The 17,473-nt window shown below is 39.9% G+C and overlaps 1 protein-coding gene across 2 annotated transcripts in view; it reads left to right on the top strand.

The window, feature by feature from the left end:
* Nucleotides 1-852: 852 nt before the first annotated feature.
* Nucleotides 853-17,473, top strand: part of Map3k7 (mitogen-activated protein kinase kinase kinase 7) — a 57,588-nt gene continuing 40,967 nt past the window's right edge. The window contains exons 1-5 of one of the 2 annotated variants that reach the window (XM_040740574.1): nt 853-1,238; nt 11,816-11,926; nt 14,110-14,175; nt 15,075-15,120; nt 16,725-16,863. In XM_040740574.1, the coding sequence (XP_040596508.1) occupies nt 1,119-1,238; nt 11,816-11,926; nt 14,110-14,175; nt 15,075-15,120; nt 16,725-16,863 (482 nt within the window). In that variant the 5' untranslated portion in view covers nt 853-1,118. The remainder of the gene's footprint in view (nt 1,239-11,815; nt 11,927-14,109; nt 14,176-15,074; nt 15,121-16,724; nt 16,864-17,473) is intronic. The other variant, XM_040740575.1, reaches the window with a different exon arrangement.

Below are 17,473 nucleotides of genomic sequence, written 5' to 3'. Positions count from 1 at the left end.
TAATTTTGTTTCCGGTGAAGTTATCCTAACTCCTGGAATCAGAAGTTTTGCCACATCAATCGTAGTCATGTTAGGCACTCTTCAGGAACCACCCTATGATCTCCTTAAACTCCGTAGCCACCCTTCAGAGACAATGCCTTCAAAGATCACCGAAATCCTGTACAGAAACATTGTAAGGATAAAGACGAATGACTCTTCCTCCAGCTTTGCTTCGTACTGACTCCTCCTCCAATTCTTTCCCTCGGTGTGTCTCAACTCTTCGGGCTGCTGTGGGCGACAGACTCGGTAACGTGACAAAGTTAAGCAATTTTAATTGCTGTGACTTGTGTGAAATTTTGTGTTACACCACGCAGTTGGCTTCAATCTGTGAGTACTCCTATTTCATGGTGTTACTCGGGTTGTTCGCACTCATTGCTTTTCTCCCCCCCCGAATCCCTCACAGGCTCGGGGGCCAGCTCAAAGCAGCAGACACCATGCCACAAACGCCACCCCGCGGAAACATTTTTGCAAAACTTGAAAGCTTCTTCAGCAGCCCCCGCGTGAAACCGGAAATCAAGGTGCGTCAAAAGAGCGGGACGCAAACGCCACGCTGCCTGTCTGAAGACCGCTGGGAACAGAGCAGGGACCGCACGACATAACTCAAAATAGAAACCTAGACAGAGTTCATCTTTCCCGCTTGTTCCAGCGCGACCAACCGGACGGCCTTCGCTCTTGTTCCGCTCGCGCATTTTCATTACGTCACCGCGTCAGGTATCGCGGTACACACTCCCGCTGCCGAGGGCCTCCAAGCAAAGTCTCGCGAGATTTAGCCCACAGCGCCACTCGCGCCCTCTTCCACTCCACCCCTAACCCGGCTTTTCTCGCTCTTTCCAAGTCACAAAAGGCCCCCCTCCGCTTCCTCTAGCGTTGCCTCCTTCCTCCACTTCCGACTCCAAACCGGAACTGGAAGTGCGGTGGGCGGGGCTCGGCGACGGAAAGCGCCGAGGAGCCGAAGCCGGGACTCGGCGGTGGCCCGGGTCGGTCCCGCGCCACGGAGCGCCCGGCTGCGGGGCGGCGCGGCTCGGGGCTGAAGGGCGGCGCGCGGGCGGGTGGGCGAGCGCGGCCCCCCGGGCGCCGTCATGTCGACAGCCTCCGCCGCCTCGTCCTCCTCCTCGTCTTCTGCCAGTGAGATGATCGAGGCGCCAACGCAGGTCCTCAACTTCGAAGAGATCGACTACAAGGAGATCGAGGTGGAAGAGGTGAGCGAGGCCGGCCGGGCCCTGCAGCCCCGCGCCGCCTCGGGTCGGGGGCGGGAGGCGGCTTCCGGACGGGCTTCACGGTCGCTTTGAGTCTGTGACTCTGTACCTGATTACGTGTGTGACTCTGTACCTGATTGCCTGTGTGCTCAACTGCTCGGTGATCCGCAGTAGAGCGAGCAGAGTTTGGCGGCCGCGGAGTTTCGGTTCCCCGGTCGTGGTGTTTAAGGCCAGGGCTGCCGTGTGGGGAACACGAAAGGATGCTCGGGACAGGCTGGTGAAGAAAGCGTCTCACGGGAGCTTCCCCTCGTCCGGGATTCTTCTTTCTGGTACCATGGAGTAGTTCTGTCTTCTCTTGGGCTAATGGAGATGACTTCCATTCTTAAGTGACATGAGTCTTTTATGAAGAGATGTTTGAAATGTGCTATGAAGGTGGCACATTCTGAAGAGGCAGGTGATGATTATGGTGACAGACTATAACACTACACCAGACATTGCTGTTAGAAAAGCCCAATAATTCAGCTTGAATTTCAGAACAAACGTTTCAGAGTGTCTTCAATACATCACCTGTTTTCACATCCACAGTGGGGTCAGTTCTAAGAGTCTTCGTATTTCCAAAAGAAAAACTCTCTGTGTGTGTGTGTGTGTGTGTGTGTGTGTGTGTGTGTGTGTGTATATACTTAAATGCAGTTTAGAACTCGTTAAAACTTTGGTTAGAAATACTTTCATGCAGTTACTATGAATTTGTCCTATTTATAAACACTTTATGTTTTCTCTATGGTAGTGTGGGGTTTATTGAAATCTACACTCTCAAAGTTGTCTTTAAAACTTTTACTTAATGCAGTAAGGAGTTAAGACTTGCAAGCTAATAAACACTCAGCAAATACATTTTTACCTTAGATGATTACTAAGTCACATCTTTTTATCGCAAAAAGGAACTTTATAGAGATCGCTGTTCATTGAGAATGTGACTGTCTTACAAGAAGTGTGATGGAAAGAGCAAGGTTTAAGACAGAGGATTCAGTGTGTGGGATAGACCACTGTGTGATTTGTCTCCCTCTGCTCTCTGAGTGTTAGTTTCCGTAGCTGTAAGAGGGAGTAATTGCTACTTTGTCAGTGTGACAAATCCAGTTAAGCAGTGTGTGCAGAAAATCCAGCATAGTGTCTGACACATAGTTAGCAAACACGTTCCAGAGAAGAAGGGTGACCTGCTTTAAGGTCACATGCTAAAAGAAGGCCTGTTTTTGAAGAGGAAAATATTGTATGTGTGCCCCCCTCCCCTCCCCATTGAAGCTAAGATAAATTCCTTTTTTCAGAAGTGGATAGTTGATGCAGCTTTCATGGATAACATTCTTTTTTAAGACTAAAACTTGAGTGAGTCATTATGCAAGAATTGCAGTTTTTAAGTAAGCATTTGCATGTACTCTGGTGAATTGCTGTGCTGGGAGACTACAGATTGTCATATAATAATAGCTTGTACTTCATGGTCTACCACTTGTTTCCACAACTTACTTTGCTTGATTCCTTTTAAAGCTTTCACATTCTTGCTTCATTGAGGCCTGCAAGTTGCTAAGGGAAACAGTAATCAGTTTGATGCTCTCACCCCAAAGCTGGTGCAGTTTTGAAATTTGTTTCATTTTAGTGCTTAGTTTATTTTCATATTCTTGATATTGCACCATGGGCTATTTTTCAACTTACATTCTACTTCTAGTTTAAATCATAAATAGAAAAGCAGAAGGATGACCCAACACAAAAACAATCTTGCGTTGCTTTCAGTGTTTTATATGGACAAGTATATCACCTTTTAAATTAAGAAAATAATGGCTTGGAGTGTAACTCAGTAATAGAATTCTTGCCCACCATGCTTGAGCCTCTGGCTTCAATCCTAACACACAAAAAGTGAGTTAAGAGAAGCATGTTATTTATTTCTCAATAACAATATAATGGGATCAGCATTATACAAAGATAAGTGGAAGCTGTTCTTTAAAAAAAATTCTAGCTGGGCAGTGGTGGCGCATGCCTTTAATCCCAGCACTCGGGAGGCAGAGGCAGGCGGATCTCTATGAGTTCGAGGCCAGGCTGGACCGACAGCCTCCAAAACAATACAGAGAAACCCTGTCTTGTAAAAACCAAAAAAAAAAAAAAAAAAAAAAAAAAAAATTCTACCTACAGACCAGATGTGGGATCATTTAGTAGGTACACGTTTTAAGACAGCAGATGCTTTTCTTTGTTGTGTCTTAGTACTATGTCTCTTCACTTTCAAAATTTAACTCTGCTGTCAAATTATATCAGTTCTATGCCTCAGAAATCTACATGGGTACTTAATTTTTTAAAAAGTCATTCAGATTTTAACCTTCGTGTACTTTAGTGGAAAATAATTAGAACTGTAGACTGCATTGAGGGTGGGATGGTTAAAACAATGTGGTTTGGTGAAAAATGTATTAAACTGAGTATGTAGAAAATTAGGTGCTGGATTGGTTATGTCAGAACATATTTAGGCAAGTCATTCGTTTTGGACACCTGTGATTTTGCTCTTTAGCTGAGAGATTGGATGAGATCATTAGATACTGTCCCAGTTGCACAAATCAAATGCATGTATTCTGTTCTTCTCCACAGGAAGTTTAGAAGTTCTGAGACAGTAGCCATATCTCCTAGGAAATGTAGTTGGGTAGGCAAACCCAATTTATAGATACTGACTAGTGGTCATAGAGTTTGGTTTGCCAATGGTAGAGCTGGGAATTTGGACTTTCTCACTCATGAGCCCTTTGTTCTTTCCTCTGGATGTACAGTGTCACTGGAGTACTCCATAATGGAAACTTATTCTAGGAATGAAGATACAAAATGCTGATTCCCTTCATAGAGGTTGATCCTACATGTGTAACATTTTCAATGAAAGAGTCCTAGGATTAGCTGCATTTTCAGAATTGTGATGTCAAAGTTGTAGATGTGGAGTAACTATAAGCCATAACATGACAGTTGAGTGGCTCGCAGCAGCTCCAGTAAGTGGAGGCAGGATTGAATGTAGATGCCAAATAAATTCACCTTTGTTGGTTGGAAATATCACTAGTGAATAATTGTCTTTGTGCTTGTTCCTCTGCCTTAAGTGCTCTTCCTCCAAAGCCCATATGACTGGTTCTTTCTCACCATTCAAGTCCCACCTCAAATGTCCCTTCCAGAGAGTTTTCCCCAAGCAGCTTGACGCCGTTGTTTCTGCTGTCCTTCTTAGCTCTTACCTGAAATTGTACTGTGTGTCCCTCTTAGATAGGTATAAAGTGTTTTGTTTATATTTCTAATCCCAGTGCATAGCACCTTAAGTATTCGTTGAGCCAGCAAATGAAATTATCACAGCAAAAATTATGAGAATTCAACACACATTTGATTTTCTTATATGTGGTAACCAAGGGTTAATTTATATAATTTGCCTGTCAGCATTTACACAGGAAATGAGATCTGGCTCTTCGCAGTCTTGATTGCCTCCTACCCCATATTACTTAGCAAATACTTAGATTTAGCGGGGATGAAAGACTCTGTAAAAGCCAGGTGCTATGAGTGCGTCAGTCATTGGTGGACCTTCCCTTAAGTACATAGACTGTATTTATAGGGTTACTCTGTAAAAGAGCCCCAGAACGTTGACCACAACTAAGGATATTGGACATGTTCAGTCACTCTTTTTATGTGTGTGCTTATGTTTTATTGAAGAGGCTCAGAAAAGGTTTTGTTTTTAAAGCTAAACTATACTACTTTAGCAGTGACCATTAACTATTAGGTAACTGATTCTAGAGAAGGGCCTGAATAAACTAAGTCAATGGGTTTGTTAATGGCTGTTTATGGATCTCCAAAAATAATCAGTAAGTTCCTCTATGTGGAACTGGTGGCCACTGATCTCATAGAAATCCAGAGTGGTTACAATAAAGAAATGGCTGCGGGGATAATTTATGAACAGATAATCTCAGCATATCATTTAAAGGAAAGGCTCATTAAGTGGGTAGGTGTGGTGTTAGTTGCTTCCACATTGCTGTGATAAATTATCATGACTGAAACCAACTTAAAGAGGAATTGATTTTGGCTTACAGTCCTAGAGAGTTAGATGTTGATGGTGAAGACATTTTATGGCAGGCTTTAAAAAAACAAAGCTTCACTTTTATGTTATCAAGTCTGTCTTGTCAGCAGTTCCACTGTGACTGTTTATTAATAGATATTAAGGCTCTGAATAGTTGGAGACACTACGTTCTAACTAATGAATTTAGGATCTATGCTTGTTCTGTCTTGTTCCAGATTTCTTGCCAGAATGATAGTAGCATAGCTAGGGGTCCATTCACGCAGTGCATAGAACAGAGCCAACCCAAACTGACAGCCATAGTCACTGAACTAAATAAATGGAGAGGAGACAATTAAAATGCATCATCTAATATTAAAATAAGAGCACAACAGTATACAGCCTTTTCCACTAGTTTAGTTTAGGTGTTTAGTCTTATTTGTGTGAAGGAAAGGAGTACTGTTTAATACTTAAGGAATTAGGCTGCCTGTGTGTGTGTGTTCATGTCTACGTAGGAAGGTACACCTGTATACCCGTTTGTAGAATCCAGAAGACAGATAACCTGTGTCTTCCTCAAATGCCATCAACCCTCTTTTAAGACAAAATTTCTTCCTGGTCTGAAACTCACCAAGTGACTAGCCTGACTGGCCAGTGAACCCCAGGGCTCTACCCATCTTTGCCTCCCCAGTACTGGCATTATAAATGTGTTCCACTACATCAAATGTTTTAAATTTAGCTTCTAGTTTTGAACTTGGGTCCTCATACTTGTGGAGCAAACACTTTACCAACTGAGCTATCGTCACAGCCATAGAAATTAGTATTTTAATTGTTTTTTGTGTCTTTAAGTAGTTATTGCATGATGATATTCTATATACCATCTCTCATTTATTAATTTCTTACTATTTAATTGAATTAAATTTGATTCTGTTTTATGAAGCTAAATTAATAGTTTGAAAACCAAAAGAGCTAACCACAGGAAAAAAATGCATGCAACAAGAGAACCTAAAACATTTTAATTTAAAAAGAAATGCTTTTAAAATCAGTGTCTTTATATTTCTCTATTTTGGTTTTACAAAGAAGAGATTATAAAGCATCTGAAATTTATTTGTAGGTTCACCATTTTTAATTAACATGTATGATGGTATAGATATTTGCAACTTTGACATGTTCTCTACATTAAGAAAATTGGTTTTTGTGGAAAATAATTGTTCATGATAGTATAGAAATTAAAATTGATATAGAAATTATGTTATTCAATTATGAATACAGTCAGCAAGGCTCGTTTTATTTTTTGAACTTGAACTAGAAATGAGGTGTTAAGGGAAGCTTTTTCCTTTGCTAACCGCTTTGGTTTATCCCCCGCCAGTCGCCTGGGCTCTGCCGCACCAGCCTGGTTCTAGATCCGCATCAGTCCCAAATAAACACACAAGACACTGTATTAATTATGAAGCTGTTGGCCTTGTTTGTCCCTTACTGGCTAGCTCTGCCTTAAGTAATTACCCCATAATTGTTAATCTAAGTATGTTTCTTACCGGAGAATAGTTCCGGACTTCCTACCCCAATGGCGTCACATGTTGACTCTCCTGTGTTTCTCCTACCCAGCATCCTCCTGGATTCCTAGCCCCACCTATCTAGATTCCTATTGGCCAGACAGTGCTTTATTAGCATAAGACTTCCCCAACAATGAGGTAGCAAATAAAGTGTGGCTTTTATTATTTTGTAATTGTCTCCCCCAGTTTATCACTATACCTCAAGGGTTGCCTTTTGTGTCACTCTTTGGGTTACTAGCTGCAGTTTGCAACATTGATTTGCCCTTTTAACGATGGTCATAACTTTCTTTTATGTTCTTGGTTTGGTTTTTCATGGTTCAGACAGACTAGTTTCTCTCATGAAGATCTGACATTTTATATTCTCAATACGGAAAACAAAATTTGCTACCAAGCTATTGACATTTACAAAAGAATTTATTTTTTAATTCTTCCAATTGTGAAAATTTCCTCTATCAGCAAGGTGTTGTTTTATATTATCAATCTGATTATTTTTATATTCTATTTTATGTGCACAAGTTTTTTGCCTGCATATATATCTGTGCCACATACGTGTCCCCAAGGTGAGAAGGGGCCCAGTCCCCTGAGACTGGAGTTATGGACTGTTGTGAGCCTCCATGTGGATTCTGAAAAAGCAGCCAGTGCTGTTAGCCCCTGAGCCATCTCTCCATCCCTGGAAGTACACTATCTTAACTAATTAAGTCCTATAATGGCAATAGTATACATGTTGTTTGATCATTCCTAGTAGTAAACGGTACTCATTCTGTTCCGTGTGTTGTGGGATGTGTGGCTCTTTATAGAACAAGTGAAGGAAGATACAGTGTGTTAATACAATGAGAGATGCAGTAACAGCTGATGCTAGCTTGCAGTTCTTTCCTAGTGTCTGATTAAGACTTAGGTTGTAATAACTCTTTCCCAGCAGGGAAAACTCTAGAACCCATAGCCCCTTGTTTGATGTCAGAAAGCTTAGGTGGCTCTTCCAGTCTCCCACTCTTTCTTGGGCTGTCTCCACTCCGTTTGCATTTCTCTCAGCAGCCATCACACAGCTCTTGCATCCCAACATCTTAGGGTCTCCATCACAATATAGGCTTCACTTTCACAGCTTCATGCAGTAACCGCTCCAGGCCTCCATGCAGGGGCTCCCCTGCCACACACCCGATATCAGTGGCTTTCCAGATGATGATTCCACAACCTTGTTACTATTGTATTGTTCCTGACCTAAATCCAGAACTCTGGCCGAAGCTGTCAGGTTGGGCTCCAGGCTTGGGATGGAACCTGGCCCCCTCCAGGAATTAATTTGCATATGCTTTGATGTTTTTCTTTGCTGAATATCATTTTCTTAGCTTTAGAAGAAAGTTTCTTAGGCATTTTCTTTTTCCTAGTTGCAGAATTAGCTGAGTGGGGTCTTACCTTGAGGGTACTTTATTCCATTCCTAATCAGGCTCTCCTTTCAGTACAAACCAAGCCTCCAGCATTATATTTCCTGCTGTTCCTTTTTTCCCTTCAAACTGCATTTTGTATTTATTTTTGCCTTGCTTGCTCCTTTTCATTGGGAATCGGATTAAGAGTGGTCACTGATAACTACACAGCTGAGTCAATACTAGATAGTCTTGAAATCTCTTCCAGTGACATTAGTCCAAAACTCTTCAGTTTAACCTCAGGCAAAAGGCCTTTCTTCCTGCTGGCTCAGTCTTCCCCTTGACTATCATCGGTCCTCAGAACTTCAGCTGCACTGTGCATTGAGCTGTGGTTGGTCAGCTCTCATTCCTTTTTAGGTCTCAACCCTCCCCTCAGCAGCCTCTTCCTGTGGTCAGACTTTAATTTCACTTGTTTTGCTACTTTTGCAAGACTTTTTGAGTCACTTCCATGTTCAGCTGGGGCCAAAGAAGCCTGGGGTAGGGCCTCCTCTATGTCATCCTTGTCCCTGGTCTTCTGCCGTGAAGCTGCCCATGTTTATAGAGCATATCCGGTGGGGATGTCTGCCCTGCTAATCTAAGGGAAGGGTGTGGATGGGGAAGGGCTTGAACTGATGTCTTCCATTGACTCCCTAAGCCTGTTCTGGAAAGGGAGACTGACGAAGTCTGCAGAATCTGTTGTTAGTGCTTGCCTTTGGCATTCTTAAGCAGTTTTGTAAAAAGTTTAGAAAAAATATCTAAGTGCTATTACTGTATAGCCTTGCATTTCTTTTTCATCTCACAAAAAGTCAGTTCTTACATAATTTCTTCTTTTTACTCCTGATAGCTAATATCTTTACTCCTAATGCCATATGAAAACATGAAAGGACTGTATGGCATAAAGAATATAATTATCTAAGCACTGGCTGCATGCTTATAAACTGACTCCGGTGAAATCATGAAATTATATCTATCAGATGTTTCAGTAAATGAAACTTTGGCATCTTGCTTTTCTCTATCATTTAGAACCTGTTACTTAACTGTGTATGTGAAATGGAGATTTCTTGAGACCATGGGTTCTCAGATGTGAATGTAACTGTTTTTTATATCAGATTATTTTGTAAAATTGATTTCTCAAAGCAGAAGAGTTTATCATGTATCCATTTGCTGACATTTTGTTCCCATGGCTCTTAAGTTGAAAGTTCAGTCAGTGGTCGTTTCATCACTAGGTGGCACTTGTGAATCATAAATAATCATGCATACTCGGCACAGTAATGACAGCTACATAACCCACAAATACTTATAACACTTGGGCTCTGATGTTCTTTAGAATGCTAAATACTAGTCACTTTGATTATCTGTGGGTATATGGTTGGAATGTATTAAATTGCTTTACAATCATTCATTCATAATTGGTAATGACCTGTATCATCTTAGTTTCTTATGACCTGAAGTTGAAACCTGTTTGCTGCTAATTTCCTGTGAGAAAAATGAGCTTCAACTCTTTACACTAATTCACAGCTAAGCCTGAACACTTAATATTTGTGAGTGCCTGATTCTGTGACTCCTACAGATAGACTTAACTTAGGAGCTCTGTAGATACTCACTAAGGAAAATAGAAGCATCTCCGCTTTACTGCCAAGAAAAAGCCCAGATGTTAGTTTATATAGCAGTCAGAGTGAGCTTAGTACCTAGCAGTAAGAGTGAGTACACAGGCAGATGCAGCCAAACTCAAGCCAGTTTCCCAGTCTTGTTAAAGAAACTAGATGGTGAGTATAAATCACCAGTGCTGGTTTCTTGTTCTAGTTGAGGCATGGAGAACAAGACAGTGGGCTGGCAGTGCCCAGGATGAGGAAATGAAAAGTGTCCAAAAGAGCCTGGATACTTGGGACTTTGCCTAGAGGCAGCCTGGTTACCTTTAACCTGAGTGTAGCCCATAGCATGTGATAATTACATGCTGTAGGTGTAGATCCTGTCTGTTAATACTTTCTTACTGTGTGCCATGGGTAAGTTACAACCCTGTGACTGCTTACCTGTAATTCATGAAAAATACTTCAAACTGCACCTATCTTATGGTTAATACTGAATAGGAGAAATATTCACACTGCTTTGTATGACTTATGAAGTACAATTGGGACAATGACTAGGTTGCCCATGCACCCCACGTTACAGCTTCTGTGCTCGTGTAGTCCCTTTTTGCCTCTGGGAAGTGATCCAATGCAGACTTTTAAAAACAACCATTTGATCATTCTGGCTGCAGTCAGCTTTGTTGTTGAGGAGTGTATGTAAATTTGTCTACAGTGAAGTGATCACCAAGGGATTCCTGGTGTTAGAACCGCTGACATTCTATTGTTGGACTGCCTGCCATTAATTGTACTCTACTGCTTGTTGCCAATGTAGACCTGAGAGACTAAAAGTTTGTTTAAAGCTGTGTGATTTCTGTCTAACATGAAAACATTAACACCTTCTCTTGAGGCTGTGTAAAAGGGATGTGGGCAAAGCACTCTCTCAGTGCCCACTAGTAGAAAATACATACAAATTTAATGAGTGGAGATGGACTTTTGCCTAAGAAAATGACCTTGCCACAAACTTAGAAACCACATAGAAGGTGGAAGATTGGAGATGATGGTGTGTAACTAAGCCATTCATAGTAACAGTCTATTTTGATGTGACAGCCATCAAACTAATTTTTAGTTTCATTTTCTATTGTATTTTTAAAAATATAACAGCAGAGCAATGTACCCATATGATAGCCATCAGTTTTAGCAATAATATGGCATGTGATTGATCTGTCTTTTTATAACTTTTTAAAAAACAAGTTATAAGCTATTTGCCTATCATAAAACTCACCCATGTGAAGTGTGGTTTAATGACTTTTGCAAATTTACCCAGTTGTCAGCCATCACAGTCAACTTTCAAACATGTCATCATCACCTTGGTAGGATGCCCGATACCCATTTATATTCATTACAGTTTTCATGCTTATCTCAGGGCAACCACTGACTTAGTCTCTAGATTTCTCATAGACATTTTATAAATGAACCTTGAAATATGTGGTATTGAGGGTCAAAGGTTTTGTATGTGAGTTTGTTTGTTTGTTTGTTTTACTTAGTATACTGTGTTTGAGGTTCATCCATGTTGCTGCATGTAGCCAGATTTGTTTATTTTACTTGCTTAACAATATTTCATTGTACAGACAATAACACTTTGTGGGTACTTCGTAGTGAGTCTTTTATCATACATATCTTGTCTTCATCCATCCCCTACCCCTATTTGGTTATTTGAAAGCTGGTTTTAATTTCTAAAAATATGGTTTTTTTAATCTTTTATCTTTCTTTTCCTAAACCACATCATCTTGCCTTTAATTTTTTATCACGATTAAGAAATTTCTTTATTTCTTCTTGTATTACTTGTTTTTACTTGAGAATGAAGAAGTTAGTTTCAAAGATTAAGCCTGCATTTTATCTTCAATTTCATGAAAAATGCATACTTAGGAAATTCAGATAATGGTGGTTTCTAAACCTTTGATGAGACTTTAAAACTGCCTGTTTCATACTGAACTGGCCTGCTTCTGATTTTTGGGTGTTTTGTTTGTTAACTAAGGTTGTCGGAAGAGGAGCCTTTGGAGTAGTTTGCAAAGCTAAATGGAGAGCAAAAGATGTCGCAATTAAGCAGATAGAGAGTGAATCTGAGAGGAAAGCTTTCATTGTGGAGGTAAGCTGCAATGTCACATCTGCACGGTATTTCACCAGACACTGGTCTTCAGGGGACAAAAGACAGTGGTTCTCAGTTCTCATATTCTTGTGTGCATGAACCTCAGCAATGTGATTGAGCTAAAGGTCGTGCCCTAGGAATACGTTTTTCATCCATGGACTCCAAACCTGTTTCAAGGGATTGTATTTTAATTTTGAAATGGTATTCTTCCCCATTACCTAAAATTAAAAATCTCTTAGACTTTTGTAGAGACAACACACCTTTCTAGTGAGAAACTACTCGAGCCACTTAGAGATAATAAAGGCAAAAAGAGCTCTTTACTGAAAAAGCAAGGTCAGCTGTGGCTAACACCTGAAGAGGAGCTGGCCTCAAATATTTTTACTAGCTTATATACACAGTAGGCTTTTTGCATTTCACATAAGCTTTTATCCTTAAATCTCTGTTAAGTCCCAGTTCCAGGTTACACCTTGAACAACTTAAATAAAGACAGGAGACTACAAGTCTGGCTACTTATACAGATGGGAGCTTTACACAGCACCAGAATTCTTTCAAGTACACCAGTGTTTTTCTTTTCAAATAGTTGTTATCCAGGGTCATTTTGCCTGTCTGGCAGAATGAAGTTTTTCTCAAAAGACCTGAGGGCTTTATGGCAGCTGAGGACTTAACATTGGTGTGGTGACCCTGAGCTGCCAGTTAGAGATGTGTTCTTTGGGGATGGGCCTACTGGCTGGTGGATCTTGGTGAACAAACATTTACATCCAGCATTGTAAATTGTGTTTATCTCTAGAAGCTGGTTAGCATACTATTTTTAGGGGGTATTTTGGAGGCAGCAATCTTTTAGCTAAATTCTACTTTGTGTGATTCCTGTCTCCTAAGCAATAACATCAATTTTATTACTTTGAGTTTCTTCTGCATAATGGGGGTTTTGTGAAATAAATCATGTTGCTTCTCTTGTTTTCACTGCTTATGTTTATGTCTGGTGGGTCAGTTACTACTAGTCTCTAGCTTGTCTACTTCCAAAATTGTATACTGTTGTATCATTTCAGATTCTCGTTATCCTTCTGAGTTTACGTCTTATAAACAACAACAAAAAATGTACTTACTTTATAAGACTCAGAAAACAGGAATAAACACTTGAATAATGTGCTCTGTGAAGTTCAGTGTTGAGATGGAATATAAGTATATACAATAAATGCATAATAGTTTCATGAATATCAACTGTAAAGAAAACTGTAGTGGCATATGATAGAAAAGTTAAGAGACATTGGTGAGCTTCCATGAGCCAGTAGCATGTGACTGGAGAGAAGAAGGAGAAAGAGCAGGGGAAAGGGAGAAAACAATATGCTGTTTTGTGAGAAACATGTAATGTAGAAATTTGAGATGTGGAACAGAGTAAATTGACTCAGGGAAAATTAAAACCATAAGTTAGTGCCAGTCTCTCCCACCCCTGAAGGGCCCCCACCTCATTTGTACTAGGGATTGGCCTGGGTTTTACTGTGGGTTGAAACTAGAGCCTAAGGCATGCTAGTCAAGTGCTGTCCAACTGAATGATAACACCTACTTTCTCCCAGCTGTCTGTAGTAACTCTAAGAGAGAAAATGGATTTGGAGGCAGCTATTCAGGAAGAGTGTGTATTTCGTGCCAGATAAACTGAAGTTCAAATCCTGATTGTAGAATCTTGTAACAGCTGTTTTATTCTCTCTGGAACCTAACTTGCAAGTTGTTGTCATATTTAAAATGGAAGTAATAGTACCTATCTTTTAGAGACAAGAAATCTAGGAGCAGGTACAGAATAGGTAAATTGATCACCTATAACTGTAATGAAAATAACACAGCTTCTGCTGTGGGTAACTCAGTATCATGTCTGGGATAATGCCCTGACTTTTAGCAGCTGGTTTCTTCTATGTTTATCCTAACTCGTTCTTTACTCCCATTATAGAAATTTGTGCATGGTTTAATGATTACTCTATCTTAATATATTTGATTATGTCTGTGTTTCCATTTGAACTGTAGGACAGGGATTCCAGGCAGGCACTGGGGATTTCCATAGTGCTTGCTACTTGGTAAACAGAAGTTACTGAATGATTTAAACGGATGCTCTGTATGACAGTAAGATTTGAACTGCATAGTAAAATAAGCACCTCAAGAACTAGCACTTTTTAAGAATCCGTAATCTGTTACAGCTCAGGCAGTTATCTCGTGTGAACCATCCTAACATTGTGAAGTTGTATGGAGCCTGCTTAAATCCAGTAAGTGTCCTGTCCCTCCTGTTGTTATCTGTACAATGTAGGAAATAATGTGGCAAATGTATACAGTTTATGTACTATATGTAGCTGTTTTAATCTGCTCTATCTTTGCTTTAGTTCTGAAAATGTCACACTTCTTGAATTTCATTTGCTTCTAATCTTAACACAACAGGTGGAGTTGTCTCAGGTGCCTGTTAGCCTTGGCCACACCATTTTATACAGCTCCTTCATTTTGAGTAAATAACAACAGTTCTCAAAACTAATTTGATTTCCAGAACTAAAGCAATTTGTTTTTCTAAATTCTTTCCTTCCCAATCTATGGACCCCAGTAATTGCTGGCTAAGGAGATCACCTGACATTCCTTATGTTACCACTCATCTTATTTCCTTAGCTAACCTGACAATGACCAATGAGGGGCCATAAAAGGAAACTTTTCAGTCCTTCCCCTTCCTTTTTCTGCCCTGAAACTACCCCAGCTTGTAAGCAAGCAGTGAGCTCTTCTTCCTATACTAGACCCCATGTGAATAAAAGCCTGTGCTGTCATGGAGTAGTGCATAACTCTATGTCTGTCCTCCTCACCAACCTACATTGCCAGTAACTCACCGTGTTATAAGACTTGATGTCCTGTAACATGTCTTTATTAGCACTGGAGAAGGTTCTCAAAAGGTCTTGTGATTCTATTTTGTGTCCCCAAAAATAGAATCACATACATACATACATACTCTTAGCAGGCACCAAGAAGACAAGTTCTTAGATCACATATATTTATTTCTTCTATTAGTGTCATTTACATAGTAATGGCCAAAGGAATCATTTTCAAAGCAGCTAGACAGTTAAACTAAGTTATCTGCAGGGAGGACCCAACAATGTCACTCCAGTTGATTCTGTTGTGTTTCCTTTAGGTATGTCTTGTTATGGAATATGCTGAAGGAGGCTCTTTGTACAATGGTGAGTATCAGCTAAAACCTGCTTTAGCTAGTAGGTTGAAGCAATTGGAAAGTATTTAATAAAACCAAAATTGTAGCTGGAGGTTTCTCTCCCACCCACCAGTTCCCAAATAACCACTCTTAATATTAATTATAAATGTTTGACCAATGTCTCAGGCTTATCACTAGCTAGCTTTACATTTAAATTAACCCATTTCTATTCATCTTTTTTAGCTTACTGGTAGTGATCTGGCATGTTGTTCCTTGGGAAGCTGATGGCAACTCTTCCAACTCTGCCTTCTTCCCTATATTAGATTTGCTTTCCCGCCTAGCTATATTCTTCCCTGCCATTGGCCAAAGCAGCTTTATTCATTAACCAATAAAAAGCAACACACATTTGCAGCTTAAAGAAGGATATTTGCCATCAGAGTTCACAGAGTTCATTTTGTTGTTTGGTCTTTTTCAATACTAAGGACTTAGGGCAAGAAAGATACTATGACATTTATATACATTTTTCAAGTCAAGCAATATTCTTATTATGTTCAAAGTCTGAAATAACTGTTGCTTTTTAAATTGATTTTAAAATATGTTCAGACATTTTTCTTCCCATCCCTTCAGTTTTGAGCCTTTGTTTAGAACTCTTTAGCTACACTTCATTTCACCATGCTTTGTTGTGCATTCTTTTAAAACATGAAATGGTGAAACTCACTTCACTGAACATTTTAAGTTGTTACTTTCTTAGATACCTTCCTATTGCTGTAACCATGATCAAGGCAATTTATTAAAGTGTTGAACTGAGGTTTGATTTCAAAGGGTGTGACATTGTGACAGCAAGCACGTTAGCTGGGGCATTTGAGAACTAACACCTTCATCTGAAAGTAGGAGGCAGAGAGCACACTGAACATGGCTGAATCTCGAAGTCTCAAAGCCTGCCTTCGTCGACATGCCTCCTCTTCCTAATCCTTCCCAAACAATTCCATCATATGAAGGCCAAATTTTTACACATCTGAGTCTGTACTGATCCTTCTCATTCAAACCACCACAGTTCCCATGAAAGAAAACTTGTGTGCTGGCATTACCATTGTGGAACAAAGCTCTTACCCTAAAATACTAACCTCACATATGTGTGAGTTGTCCCTGTACGCTTTATAAAATTGACAGCATTTACTTTTCGGTTACCATGATTTTACACAGACGTTTAGTTATTCTCACTGACTTGTGTTCTTCAGTGTTAATATGTGTGTAGTACTCTAATTTTATTTGAGAGAACTACTAATTTCTAGCTACAGTACACAGTACAGCTGTAAGAATCTGACATGGCCATCTTGTTTCACTACTGTTTCTCTATCCCACCGTCCTGAATAGGATTGCTTATAATTTATGTGATTGTGTGAAAGATACTCAATTTTTAGAAGTATGGTAGTGTTTATTAATTTTGTTTGAATTATGGGAGTTATCTACTAGAATTTCTTAAATATGTTGTCATTTTAGTCTAGAATAGGTTTAAAAGCAGGACTAGTTTATTTGCAAAAGAATACTCACTTGTGTGTCTAATGTGCCTGCATTTGTTGTTTCATGTTATGTGCAATAAAGTTCTTTTTAGTTTGTTGTGCCTTTCTTTTGCAGTGCTGCATGGTGCTGAACCATTGCCTTACTACACTGCTGCCCATGCCATGAGTTGGTGTTTACAGTGTTCCCAAGGAGTGGCTTATCTGCACAGCATGCAACCCAAAGCTCTAATTCACAGGGACCTCAAGCCTCCAAAGTAAGTTTTAGTGGTGTGACCTGGCATCTCTCCTCTTGCCATCCCTGTTCATCCCTAGTTCAAGGACACTGTCACTCTTGACTTTCTTTTTTCTCTTCCGTTTTTATTTACATGATTGTTTTTTACTTAACATGTATCATTTAGCTATTTATCTAAACATGTTTTAGAAAGTTGTCAGTGAGGGATGTTTTTATTAACTCCAACTTTACATTACAATAATTAGAATCTGGTAAGTCCCTGTAAGTCCCATTTTGTACATGTAGTGTATAAAATAGTTTTCTGAGAGCAGTGACAAATCTGACTTACTATTCCTGCTGCATTCCCAACAAGGACAGGATCCGCAAATGGTAGACACTGCAGACCTGTACCATTGGTGTTCTTGTTCTTAGAGAGAGCAAACTCTTTCTGAATCTGGGTAGAGATGCAAACAGCCCAGATTTCTCCATAGTGAGTGAGAATCCTAGCACTTAAAGAACCTTTAAAAAGGTTGGACAAGAGTCTAAGCAAGAACGAGACAGAAATTTTGTTGTTGAATTGCATACATATGAAAGATGAAACATGACAAAAGTGTTTGGAAGTTTGGCATTGTGTGAATAGTGGCTTACCTTCT

This window comes from Mesocricetus auratus, unplaced genomic scaffold (assembly GCF_017639785.1).
Source record: "Mesocricetus auratus isolate SY011 unplaced genomic scaffold, BCM_Maur_2.0 Super-Scaffold_6730, whole genome shotgun sequence".
Lineage (NCBI taxonomy): Eukaryota > Metazoa > Chordata > Mammalia > Rodentia > Cricetidae > Mesocricetus > Mesocricetus auratus.
The sequence above is the reverse complement of the archived record's forward strand: the minus strand, read 5'-3'. Positions and strand labels throughout refer to the sequence as shown.